Here is a 14,105-nt window from a genome sequence, read left to right on the forward strand (position 1 = left end):
AGTATTTCACTGTCCTGGAGAAGGCAATAGCACCCCACTCCAGTACTCTTGCCTGGAGAATTCCAGGGACAAGGGAGCCTGGTGGGCTGCAGTCCATGGGGTCGCGAAGAGTCGGACACGACTGAGCGACTTCCCTTTCACTTTTCACTTTCATGCACTGGAGAAGGAAATGGCAACCCACTCCAGTGTTCTTGCCTGGAGAATCCCAGGGACAAGGGAGCCTGGTAGGCTTCCGTCTATGGGGTCGCACAGAGTTGGACACAACTGAAGCGACTTAGCAGCAGCAACAGCAGCACCAGTATTTCATTGTGTTGATCTAGCACATTCACTTTTTTCATTCACTGGGTTGATAGATATTTGCATGGTTCCTTTTCTAGATGTTATTTATCAGGTGGAGAAAATTCCCTTCTATTTTTAGCCTGCTGAGATTTCTTATTATAAATGGGTGTTGTAGAATGTCAGATTGGTTTTTGTCTTTTATTCTATTATGGTGTTTTACATTAATTGATTTCAGATGTTAAATCAACCTTGCATTTCTGGGATAGATCCCATTCGGTTGTAATGTATAATCCTTTTTATTGGTAGATGGATTCAGTTTGCTAATATGTAGTGAAGGATTTTTTTTTTTTAGTCAAGGATTTTTTCATCTATATTCAGGAGGGATGGCAGTCTGTAGTTTTCTTATTATGGTTCTGTCTGGTTTTGCTATTAGGATAATGCTGGCTGTACAGAATGAACTGGCAAGTGTTCCTTCTATTTTCAGAAACAGTATGGGAAGGACTGGTGTTATATTTCGTATAGAAATCATCAGTGAAATCACCTGGTTTTGGAAATTCATTATGGAAATGTTTTAAATTATGAATTCAAATTTCTTTACTTGCAGTTTTGGTCAGATTTTTTGTTTCTTCTTGAGTCAGTTTTGAAAATTTTTGTATTTTTAGGGATTTTTTCATTGTATCATTTTCATTTTAAATTGCCTATTTGTTGCCATAAAGTTGGTCATAATATTCCCTTATAACCTTTTTAAATTTCTGTTGGGACCATAATGCTGTCTTCTCCTTCATTTCTGAGTTTGCCAATTTGTATTTTCCTTTTTGTTGGTCAGTCCAGCTAAAGGTTTGTCAGTTTTACTGAGCTTTACAAAGACCAAAATTTTAGTTTCATGGATTGTCTCTATTATTTTTCTGTTTTCTATGTTATTCTATTCTGCTCTAATCCTTATTATTTCCTTTCATTGCCTTGCTTTGGGCTTATTTTGTTCTTTTTGTAGTTTGTTAAGGTTAAAGCTTAATGATCAATTTCAGACCTTCTTTTTAAATAAAATATAGATGTGTTGTTGTTTAGTCGCTCAGTTGTGTCCAACTCTTTGCAACTCCATGGACTCCAGCACGCCAGGCTTCCCTAGCCTTCATCATTTCCCGGAGTTTGCTCAAACTCATGTCCATTGAGTCGATGATGCCATCCAACCATCTCGTTCTCTGTCATCCCCGTCTCCTCCTGCCCTCAATCTTCCTCAGCATCACGGTCTTTTCTAGTGAGTCGGCTCTTCGCATCAGGCAGCCAAAGTATTGGAGGCTCAGCTTCAGCATCAGTCCTTCCAATGAGTATTCAGGGCTGATTTCCTTTAGGGTACTGGTTGGATCTCCTTGTTGTCTGAGGGACTCTCAAGAGTCTTCTCCAATACCGCTGTTCAAAAGCATCAATTCTTTGGCGCTCAGTCTTATTTATGGTCCAACTCTCACATCCGTATGTGACTACTGGAAAAACCATAGCTTTGACTATACAGACTTTTGTCAGCAAGTGATGTCTCTGCTTTTTAATATGCTTATAAATTCCCTCCTAAGTATTACTTTGTCTTCCACCTATGATATTGATATGCTGCATTTTCATTTCCTGTCTGTCGAAAATATTTAAAAAACCATTGTAGTTTCTTGACTCATTGACTGTTTAGGAACGTGTCGTGTAATTTCCAAACATTTGGGACTTTTCCAGGTTTCTTTCTTGCATTGATTTTCTAATTCTGTTGTAATTAAAGAACTCTTCAAGCCTTTATTTTAACTGGAGGATAACTACTTTACAATATTGTGATGGCTTCTGCCATGCATTAACATGAGTCGGCCACAGGTACACGTGTCCCCCCGCTCTGAACCCGCCTCCCACCGCCCTCCCCGCCCCCTCCCGTCAGGCTGTCACAGAGCACTGGCATGGGGTGCCCTGCTTCATGCAGTGAACTTGAACTGCTCTTCCATTTTATTCAGTTCTTTTTGATGCATTAAGATTTATTTCATGATTTAACTTATCATGCATGCTAAAGAATATGCCCTTGAGAAGAATATGCATTCTTTGTTGGGTGGTGTGTAGAGCTGGTTGAGAGTGTTTGTCACGTCTTCTATATCCGTGCTGATTTTCTATCTAGTTGTTCTATCAATTACTGAGAATGGGGATACTGAAACCCCTTTGTTGAACTGACTGGTTCTCTTTTACAGTCAGTTATTGCTTCATGAACTTTGAGGACCTGTTGTTAACTGTGTATACATTTACAATTGCTATATCTTCCTGATGTATTGATTCTTTTTATCATTATGAATGACTCAATTTATTTCTAGTAATATTTCTTAAGCTTATTTTGTTTGAAATTACTATAGTTACTCCAGTTAGTGCTTATTGCTTGATCGGTAGTACAGAATTAAGACGTTTCCAAAAATCAAAGAATGATCGAAGACGATCCTCTATTGTACCTTTTCTTTTGACTTTGGAGATTCTAGTCATCCCATTATTTTGTAGATCTGAGAAAAAGATGTTCAATTCCCTTCCAAGGGAAATAAAATGGCAGCTACCTCTTGGACTCTGTTCTAAGTCTTACAAGCAGGTTTTAGAAAATCGTCTCTGTGATGAGAAGTTTCGGCAAACACACATGCATGGGTGCACCTATACACACTGTCACCCAGAAATAATCAATTCTCGTCCCTTCACGCACGAAGAGAAAACTGAGACATAGATCATCAGGGACCCATCTATGGAGCTTTGGCAGAATCAAGACAAGATTTCATCTCTCAATTCCTATTCTGGTGTCCATTCCGTTCCATCACTCTGATAAATTATTCTTTCAAGTCCTCAGAATGAGTGACAACAGCTGCCTGATGCAACAACCTTTTTTTATTAACAAGTACACTCAAGACGGAATAGGTACAAGCTATTCAAGGTTTCCACATCAGGACTCCAGCATCTGAGAAAGACAATGAGGTTCTAAAAAGAGGGAGCTAGTTGGATTGGGTGATCACGGTTTTCGTGCCTGCCTTACTTACTTACAAGTCTGCCATACTAGTTTTCATTTCAAGAGGGAAGGCAAGTGCTCTCATTTCCAACCCATCTGACCTTCCACACGACTCAGCTGCGTCTGTACTAGCATCCTTCAGTGATCTGCCGGGGGTTGGCTGAGGACACTCAAGTCTCTTACATAAAACGGAGCAGTACATTCAGTCTTCCACATCTATTGGATCTAAAGTGTGCTCATAGCCGTCCAGAACCTAGCTTACGTATAAGAAGAGGAGATTCTGTATAAAATCAATTGAAAAACTTACGCCACTGTGGTTCTACCATTAGTTGGGTAATCTTGGAAAAGTACCTAAGTTAGAGTTTCAGTTTCTTACGTGAAATAGGTTATTCTAAGTATTAGATAACATAATTTATAAGGAAGTACCTAATCCAGTCCTTTTTATTGAGGGTATTTTGTTGTTATTTTAAGACAATTATATAAAGACAATCCAAGTTCTTACCACTACAGCAGAAGAAAAGAGGGCTGCCTGATCTTTTAAGGCTTTCTTGTTTGTTTTATTTTGGTCAAAGAACTGCCATGATAAAGAACTTGGGTCAAAGTTATGTATTGTAATATTGAACACTATACTTATCGTAGACCTGAAACAGTGTCAGACTTTATTTTTTGGGGCTCCAAAATCACTGTGGATGCTGACTGCAGCCATGAAATTAAAAGAGGCTTACTCCTTGGAAGGAAAGTTATGACCAACCTAGATAGCATATTCAAAAGCGGAGACATTACTTTGCCAACAAAGGTCCATCTAGTCAAGGCTATGGTTTTTCCAGTGGTCATGTATGGATGTGAGAGTTGGACTGTGAAGAAAGCTGAGGGCCAAAGAATTGATGCTTTTGAACTGTGGTGTTGGAGAAGACCCTTGAGAGTCCCTTGGACTGCAAGGAGATCCAACCAGTCCACCCTAAGGGAGATCAGCCCTGGGTGTTCTTTGGAAGGACTGATGCTGAAGCTGAAGTTCTAGTACTTCGGCCACCTCATGCGAAGAGTTGACTCATTGGAAAAGACTCTGATGCAGGGAGGGATTGGGGGCAGGAGGAGAAGGGGACGACAGAGGATGAGAGTGGCTGGATGGCATCACCAACTAGATGGATGTGAGTTTGGGTGAACTCCAGGAGTTGGTGATGGACAGAGAGGCCTGGCATGCTGCGATTCATGGGGTCACAAAGAGTCGGACACGACTGAGCAACTGAACTGAACTGAACTGATACTCATAGTTGTATAATAATCCAATAAACAGCTTCAGTTCAGTTCAGTTCAGTCGCTCAGTCATGTCCGACTCTTTGCGACCCCATGAATCGCAGCATGCCAGGCCTCCCTGTCCATCACCAACTCCTGGAGTTCACTCAAACTCACGTCCATCTAGTTGGTGATGCCATCCAGCCACTCTCATCCTCTGTCGTCCCCTTCTCCTCCTGCCCCCAATCCCTCCCAGCATCAGAGTCTTTTCCAATGAGTCAACTCTTCGCATGAGGTGGCCAAAGTATAAAGTAATATAAATAGGTGCCATTCTGTATTTTTATATGGCAAAATTTCCTGTGTGCTCCATTTTGGAAAGGGTATTTCCATCAGTTATAAATTGCAGTTCCATATTATGCGATAATTTAGATCAAGGTCATTACCAACCCAGATGACCAAACCTGAAAAATATTATTCTCACATCAGAGACCTTGAAGAAAGAATGCTCTAATGGGATTAAAATGCCTTGCGAAGAATTACAACATGAGTAGCTCAAGAAATCTTAATTTGTAAAAGGTCACAGAGTTACAAAAAACATCGCTCATTTCAACTAATTAAATGAAATTTTAGTTAAACGGCACCTTTAAATATTGGTATTGCAGCTGCGAGTGCATTTAAATAGCATTTACACAGATATAATTAGCACAATTAAACATGGGTAGAAGTGGAAACACCATTCTTAATTATATTGATATAATCAGTTTTATTAATGCTTTATAGCAACAAAAGTGACATCTGACAGTAGCACACAATTCATGACAGAACGTAATATTAAGCATTTGAGCATATTAAAGAATCTAAAGCTAGGTAAATGGGGAAAGAAAAAAGTCAAATAGAGTTCCTACCTGTGACAATACCATAGTTGGGAGGTTCGAGAATTACTCCATAAAACTGGATGATGTTTCTGTGACTGAGGACGCTGAGTATTTCTGCCTATACAAAAATCAAATACAAAATTGCATAAAATTTCACATTTATAAAAGTCCCATAAAACAGATTTTATATTCAATTTTCATACTTTACAAGGATGTGTATGTGTTCAACAAGCATGTGATACTAATAAAACAGTACCATTGGCAGTCTTCTTGATAGATTAAGAATTTATATTGAAAGTTTCTGAAAATTTTTTTAAAGAAATGGGGTTCAACTGGCAGCAGCAGAAGTGCTTACTAGATAGAAAGCCAACATGACTGACAGTAGAGGGGGATGATTAAAGAGGGGAGATGCCATATTTATTTAAGTAAAAGCCTTCTTCCTTTAAGTCAAACAGATTTTTTTTTCCTGCATAATATCCCCACTGGCAGACTGCAACATGACTAAATTTCTATCAGTTGGATGAACAGTTAAGACAAAATTGGCTCAGACAGTAGAGTCTGCCTGCAATTCAGGAGACCTGGGTTTGATTCCTAGGCTGGGAAGATCCCCTGGAAAACAGAATGGCTACCCATTCCAATATTCTTACCCCTCTGTCCATGGGATTCTTCAGGCAAGAATACTGGACTTGGTTGCCACACCCTCCTCCAGGGGGTCTTCCCAACCCAGGGATTGCATGTCTTCTATGTCTCTCGTCCTGGCAGCCAGGTTCTTTACAACAAGCACCACCTGGGACACCCCAGTAGGAGACCATTTTTCATTAAAAACATGTGAAACTTGCTTGCAAGGTAGTTTGACTAAACAGAAAACAGAGGTTATGGGTTGACAAGGGGTCAATACGGGAACAAGAGAAAGGAGCCATTATTAGTGACTAGATAAGACATTCATTTTATCAAGATTGACTTGACAATTTGTTTTAGTAAGTGTTGAAGGGGGCTATAGAAATAATTCCTTAACAATTACTGAGTGTTCACTGCGTGTAGAGGTTTCTCTGTATTCATCAAACAATCTTCTCATAATTTAGTTTTCCAAGTAGAAAGAAAATATACTAACTGGACAATAAATACAATTATCCATCCATATGGCAACTTTATTTCTAAATCAGCATAAATGACCTTTGTTGTAAAAAGAGTTCATGTGAAGTTTGGAGATCATAAGCCCTCTGTTTTTCAGTGGCAGATCAACTCTCTGTGAGTAAAGCATGATAGCTCAATGTGAGGACGCATTAATGTTGGAACCAGTATTGGTCAAAATCAGGCAGTGTTATCCTTTGGCACTTTTTGATATCTTCAGAATATCTAAATCTCGAAGCCATTAAAAATGTTTTCAGCAATAAGAATAAATATAAGAATATTCTGAATCCTTGGACAATCATTTTATAATTCAGCATGACATGGAATTTTCAGTGTTTTAGCTAGCTTTCATGCTTACATTTAAGATACTAACAAATTATATCTTGGAGAGAGAATGTATCTTTTCAGGTGTTGGTAAGCATGTCTAAATGGTCTTGAGTAGGTATATGCTAATAACAGAACAACTATTATCTTGTGTGACTTTGTTGTGCTCATGTTTTAATTCTTTACAGTTATGAAAAACTCTTGCAGTATGATTTGCAAGCAAAAGATATTTTTATGGAATAAGGCTTTAGGTTCCAATTTAATAAACCAAGAATTTAACATCTCGAAAACAACATGCTACTTTAGAATGTTGTACGAGTTTCATGAAAATGGCCTAATAATAAGTAGAGATAGATTAAATAAATAAGTAATATTTGCAATAAATGGAAATCATGATACCTGTTAGCAATTCAAACAAGCTCCAAAAGAAATACCTGGGATTAATTGAATTATTAAAACCTGTGCTTATAGTAGCCGGTATCTGAATGCAAGTGGATGTATTATAGAGATTTGCCTCTATAGGCTCCTGCCTGTCAATAGTTCATCAATGGAAATTGCTGAAGTAAGTATGCAGCAAATAATTTTTCCTCCAGTTGTTGTTTTCCCATTGTTTCCCAGATTTAAATTCTGGGATACTCTAGCAAATGGCTTACACATCAAAATAATGGATTAGTGGCTTGAAGAAGTTCAGCTTTATGGTAAAAAGGAAACATAATAACAATGAAGGCTAAAATAATGCTCTGTTGTGCCAAAAAATTTAAATATTTTTTATACTATTAAAACTAAGTAGATTTGGTACATATCTACAATGGAATATTACTCAGCCATAAAAAAGAACAAAATATTGTCATTTGCAGAAATATGGATGTACTTAGAGAATACTGAAAGTGAAAGTATTAGTCACTCAGTCATGTCTGACTCTTTGCGACCCCATGGACTATGTAGCCGGCCAGGCTCCTCTGTCCATGGGATTCTCTAGGCAAGAATACTGGAGTGCATAGCCATTCCCCAATAGTTTAAAGGGGAATAGCCATTCCCCAAATTTAAGAAGAGCCCACATTTAAAAAAAAAATTAAAATCACACATAAAATAAAGGAAATGGGGAGGAAATAAAATATATTATTTGTGTTGATCTCTAGGTAGCAAAGGGCTTCCCAGGTGGCTCAGAGGATAAAGAATCTGCCTGCAATGCAGGAGACATGGGTTCAGTCCCTGGGTGGGGAAGATCCCCTGCAGGAGGGTATGGCAACCCACACTAGTATTCTTGCCTAGATAATTCCATGAACAGAGGAGCCTGGTGGGCTACAGTCTATATAGTTGCAAAGAGTCAGACATGACTGAAAAAACTGAGCATGCACTAGGTAGTAAAAAGAATATTAACTGATTTAAAATTTTCATATATTTCCCTAATTCTTTATAATAGCCTCTATAATTTTTAATCAGAAAAAACAATAGATGCATGTTATCCATAGTATGTATGACTAGAGCATATAAATATTTAAAATACTGTTTTGCATGGAAATTTTGATTTCCCTAGGATTGGATCAGAAAGAGGTAAAATTCCTTCCTTACCTCCCCAGAACTACCCTAGGTATATAAGGACTAGTTTAGTTAATCTCTGAGCTATGAGTTTCTCCTGACTTGCATCCAGAACAAACATCTCCTGGGTTATTCCTGAAGAAGTCCATAAGCTCTGAGACACCGTGAGACAAAAGTCTGGACACTGAGTATACCTCCTTAGACTCTGGTTCAGTGTTTTATTAAATGGTCTTCCTCTCCCTTCGGACATTTGTTCTCGTAGCCCACTGCTCTTCAGAGAAGCCTTGCTTGTCTTGCACCTTGTCTAGTATAAAACCACACGAGGGAGAAAGATCACATGCTTTACACAGCAGAAGCTCAACAGCATTTGAAGGGTGGATGAATAAATAGTATCTGACAATAGTGATATTAAGTGTGTTTAAATAACTGCCATGCTAAGAGTTCATGTAAGGTAAATGTTTACTCTGAACAGCGCAGTGAGAAGAGTACAGTGCCTGTGGGTGTGGATTTGCTTCAATATTCATTCTGTTCTTTTACAGGCATAAGGGTTACTTCAGGCTATTATTTCATAAGAATGCCAGTCAATCAATTATACAACTACAGTAGAAGCCACATTGAAATTTGTGTTCACGAGCCCTTTGTTGATGTGAACTTTCAGAATAAAGCCTTGGATAGCTACAAGTTGCCTCTTGCAGTCCATGACAATCAAATGGGCAAAACTTCTTGAGAGCCCTTCCTTGCTTGTCTATTCTCCAAGCATGCCCTCATTGAACTTTTTCAGATATAGAATGGAGAAGCTTGCTTAATCTTAAACCTTCTGCTTCCAGCTTTCAACCCAATGCACTGTACCATTTATATTTCCAAAATCACCTCTGCAAGTAAGCCAGCTTCTTACTGAGTCCACATCTTGCCCACAGCATACCCACTGTAGCAGTCACTCCTCTACCACACACTGAAAAATGGAGCCCTGATTCTTAGTGGGGCTACATTTCTCACATGCTTTCTGCATAGACTGAATGTGTTTCCCTAAAATCCATGTGTTGAAACCTGACCCCCGAAATGATGGTATAAGGAGGTGGGACCTGTAAAAGGTGATGAGGGTAGAGCCTCATGAATGGAATGGGGCTCCCTCGCCCCCTCCTTCTGCCACATGAGGACACCGCACGAAGATGGCCAACTGTGAATCAGGAAGTAGGTTCTCACCAGAAATTTACTCTGCTAACAACTTGATCTCGGACTTCCCAACCTCCAGAACTTATGAGTGTGTTTGTGGTTTATAAGTCACCCCATCTTCAGCATTCTGTTACAGCATCCTAAATGGACTAAGACAGCCCTCTTCCTAGGCTTGGGCCAACATCACAAAACTCTACAACTGAACCAGGCTTCTAAAGAACAGGATGGGTTCGAAAAGACAATGCCCTTGGTCTTCTCAGTACAGCGTACCTCTTATCATTATTCCCACAGAGCCCAGAGCTATTTATTGTACTTAGCAGCAGAATGTAAGGCACAATGGGAAATACTTGATTTAAAAACTCCCAAAACAGGGACTTCTCTGGTGGACCAGTGGTTAAGAAATCTCCAGCCAATGCAGGGGACCCTGGTTTGATCCCTGGTCTGGGAAGATCCCACAAGCGTGGAGCAACTAAGTCTGTGAGCCACAATTACTGACCCAAGCTCTAGAGCCTGCGCTCTGCAGCAAGAAAAACCACCACAATGAGAAGCCCCACACCACAACTGGAGAAAGCCCATGGCACAACGAAGATTCAGTGCAGCCAAAAAAAAAAAACCAAACAAACAACCCTAAAACAGCAGTGTATAAGGTCAAACATCCTGCTTTTTCAGGCAAGAAGTAGGTAGACATTCTCTTCTGTTTCAGGCTCTGATTATAAAGATAATTGAGGCAGAATGCACTCTCTAAGTAATCAGAAGATTTACACGTGTCAGATCACAAGAACCAGTGTCCAAAAAAATAAAAAAGTTGTTTACTTCATTGCATTTTTACTCCAAGAATACTATTTTAGGGGCATTTTCCTAAAATAAAAACTTGATTCTTGCAAGATGGAAAACCAGCTCCCACTTCTAAAAAGTCAGTGCTATAGAACAACATTAAAAATAGGCGAGGATGATTTTCAATTCTGCATTGAATCACCGGAGTCATACCCAGGTTGTGCTCTTTGAGTCACTTTTACACTTAATGAGACCCATTCAATAACACAGGCACACGACAAGCAGCAAATCTCTCAGTTCTGTAGGTTTTCTTTCAAATGCTGCCTTTTAGGGATTCAGGGAAATAAAGAAGGATAAACGAACTGAATTCAGGTTCCATAATATAATGCAGCCTATATTCCTCATGGCGTATGATATCATGAAGACGTTTCTTTGGAAGAAAAATGGCTAGAAATACTAAGAAGGAAAAATAAACTAGTCCCTCTGCTCACTCTTCGTGAACAGCCGAGATGGAGTCACGCGGGAGGCATTACAAACATCACTGGTGCTGGGAAGTCTTTATTGCTCAATGGTTTTCCTGGTGGGTTGCAGGAGACTTACCATGTGCAGCTACCAGGACAGCTGCCTGGGCTCTGTTCCAGGGATCAGGCTGCTCTCCAGTTAAGTATATACCCAACTAAGGACAGACTAACCTGGCAGGATGGAAGGCTGGCTAAAACTGAATGAAATAAATACTGAAGAGTTAAGGACTGGGATGTAGGAGATATCCCAAGGTATAAAAGACTGAGAGATTTTAGATTCTTCATGCTCAACAACAGAAGGTCACTGTGATGACATGAAAAAGTCAGATATATTGTAAACCTGTATTCAGTTTGGATAACAAAAGCACATTCAAGCACTCAGTTTTCCACTAAACAACTTATGTAACTTGGTCAAAGAGATCACTTGGGGCTAAAATTACACAGAAAACCTCCCCAAAGAAAGCCCTTGAATAAGACTTGAAGTATGAATTAATGAAGGGTTAGGCTTTTAAAAAAATAATAAAACACAATATAATGTAATCAAAACTAGGTCAGTGGAAATTTAAATTCTAATTCCAAAATGGATGGCCCTGGAGCCACCTGGTTACTCTGACCCTTGTTTCTTCCTAGAAAATTATTTTTTGCTGGACAAAATTATCTTCCAGATTCCTTCATGCTTTAAATTTCTATCTATTTCTCTATATATATAAACAAACAAACAAACACCTAACTTGATGTATTTCTAACAGTTGTTTTACTCAGAGTGGGTTCTCGATAGATATGTGATAAACTGAACTGAGGTCATTAACTGTGGTGTATTAGGATACCCTCTGGAGTCAAACAGGCTGGAGGCAGGAGTCCTGGCTATGCCTCCTATAAGCTGGGTGACTTAGGGGAAGTGATTTAACCTCTCTGGGCTCCAATCTCCTTAAGGGAGAACAGAAATCCTACCCTAGTATCTAGAAATTCCAGGTATTTAACCAATGATAATTCCTTTCTCTGAAGGTCTTCCTTTTCCTTTTTAACCAGTTTATCATTCAGAGTCAAGTCACGCTTACGAGCAAAGATCAGGTTTCTTCCACACTGGATTTCACTTTCATAATTGGCTTGTATTAGTTAGCTTCATGCATTTATCATATTTGACTTTCCATGTTTATGCGTGCTGTGCTGTGCTCAGTCGCTCAGTTGTGTCTGACTTTTTGTGTGACCCCATGGACTGTACGCCCCCAGGCTCTTCTGTCCATGGGATTTTCCTGGCAAGAATGCTGGAGTGGGTTCCCAAGCCCTCTTCCAGGTGATCTTCCCCACCCAGGTATGGAACCCACATCTCCTGCATTTCCTGTATTGCAGGTGGATTCCTTACCCACCCCCTTTAAAAAAATACAATAAAAATATGAGTCCTTTCATCTAAATATTTTTTTATCAAAAGCTGCCTTTGCTCAAAGAGATTCCAGTTTGCAGACTTCTGTACAAAACAGCTAGTACACACTGAGTGTCTACTGTGTCAAACAATTCATATAGATAGCTTAAAAATAATATTTTATATTAGTCTTATTTTATAAAAATATTTTATTTCTTTGGCTGCTCCTGGTCTTAGTTGCGGCATGTGGGGACCTCATTCCCAGACCAGGGATCAAACCTGGGCCCTCTGCATTGGGAGGCTCAGCCACTCAACCACTGCAGAAGCCCCTCTGCTTGTTCGCTTTTTGGCAGTACTGGCTGCTCATTGCTGTGTGTGGGCTTCTCTACTGTGCTGAACAGCAGCTACTCTTTAGTTGTGGTGCATGGACTTTCTGTTGCAGTGGCTTCTCTTGTTGCGGAGCACAGGCTGTAGGCTCGTGGGGTCAGTAGCTGTGGCTGACGGGCTTAGTTGCTCCGTGGCATGCAGGATTCTTCCTGGACCAGGGATCTAACCCATGTCCCCTGCACTGGGAGGAGAATTCCTAATCTCTGGACCAACAGGGAAGTCACCATCCATTTGTTTTTATTTCAGTTTGTGATCTTGCTCTTCTATTCTGAACTCTTGTATATGTGCTGTGAATACATTTGCTAATGTTATTTAATGGCTTAGATTAATCAAAGCCCACCAGGCTCTTCTGTCCATGGAATTCTCCAGGCCAGAATACTGGGGTGGGTTGCCATGCCCTCCTCCACAGGATCTTCCCAATCCAGGGATTAAATCCAGGTCTCCTGCATTGTAGGCAAATTCTTTACTGTCTGAGCTAGCAGGGAAGCCCAGATTAATCTAGAGAACCAAAATACTATATAAATATAATTCTAAAACACTTGCATGCATTTTTTGAGCAGAGGTATTTATTTATCCAAAAATCATTGCAGATGGTGACTGCAGCCATGAAATTAAAAGATGCTTACTCCTTGGAAGGAAAGTTATGACCAACCTAGATAGCATATTGAAAAGCAGAGACATTACTTTGCCAACAAAGGTCCGTCTAGTCAAGGCTATGGTTTTTCCAGTGGTCATGTATGGATGTGAGAGTTGGACTGTGAAGAAGGCTGAGCGCTGAAGAATTGATGCTTTTGAACTGTGGTGTTAGAGGAGACTCTTGAGAGTCCCTTGGACTGCAAAGAGATCCAACCAGTCCATTCTGAAGATCAGCCCTGGGTGTTCTGTGGAGGGAATGATGCTAAAGCTGAAACTCCAATACTTTGGCCACCTCATGCAAAGAGTTGACTCATTGGAAAAGACTCTGACACTGGGAGGGATTGGGGGCAGGAGGAGAAGGGGACGACCAAGGATGAGATGGCTGGATGGCATCACTGACTCGATGGATGTGAGTTTGAGTGAACTCCGGGAGCTGGTGATGGACAGGAGGCCTGGCGTGCTGCGATTCATGGGGTCGCAAAGAGTCGAACACGACTGAGCGACTGAACTGAACTGAACTGATTTATTTATCTGTATTTTAAATATATGTAGTATGAAGACTTCCCTGGTGGCTCAGATGGTAAAGCATCCGTCTACAATGCGGGAGACCCGGGTTCGAGCCCTGGGTTGGGAAGATCCCCTGGAGAAGGAAATGGCAATCCACTCCAGTACTATTGCCTGGAAAATCCCACGGACAGAGGAGCCTGGTAGGCCCCAGTCTATGGGGTCGCAAAGAGTCAGACACGACTGAGCGACTTCACTTCACTGCATGAAGAAATTAAAGGAAGAAATGGAAAGGGTAAAGAACCTGATGAAAATAATCAAATTTCAGAAAGGTGAGTAATGCAAACATCATTCTGTCTGGTGATGATATATAT

At 40.1% G+C, this 14,105-nt stretch overlaps 1 protein-coding gene across 9 annotated transcripts in view; it reads right to left on the reverse strand.

Annotated features, from left to right (window-relative positions):
* The window catches only part of MAP3K20 (mitogen-activated protein kinase kinase kinase 20), a 169,863-nt gene that overhangs the window by 87,874 nt on the left and 67,884 nt on the right, over nt 1-14,105 (reverse strand). For 6 of the 9 annotated variants that reach the window (XM_069577192.1, XM_069577190.1, XM_069577191.1 and 3 more), the window contains exon 3: nt 5,413-5,500. In XM_069577192.1, the coding sequence (XP_069433293.1) occupies nt 5,413-5,500 (88 nt within the window). Of the gene's footprint in view, nt 1-5,412; nt 5,501-6,029; nt 6,170-14,105 lie in introns of all 9 variants that reach the window. The other 3 variants (XM_069577189.1, XM_069577187.1, XM_069577188.1) reach the window with 1 other exon arrangement.

The sequence above is a fragment of the Ovis canadensis genome, chromosome 2 (assembly GCF_042477335.2).
Source record: "Ovis canadensis isolate MfBH-ARS-UI-01 breed Bighorn chromosome 2, ARS-UI_OviCan_v2, whole genome shotgun sequence".
In the NCBI taxonomy this organism is placed as follows: domain Eukaryota; kingdom Metazoa; phylum Chordata; class Mammalia; order Artiodactyla; family Bovidae; genus Ovis; species Ovis canadensis.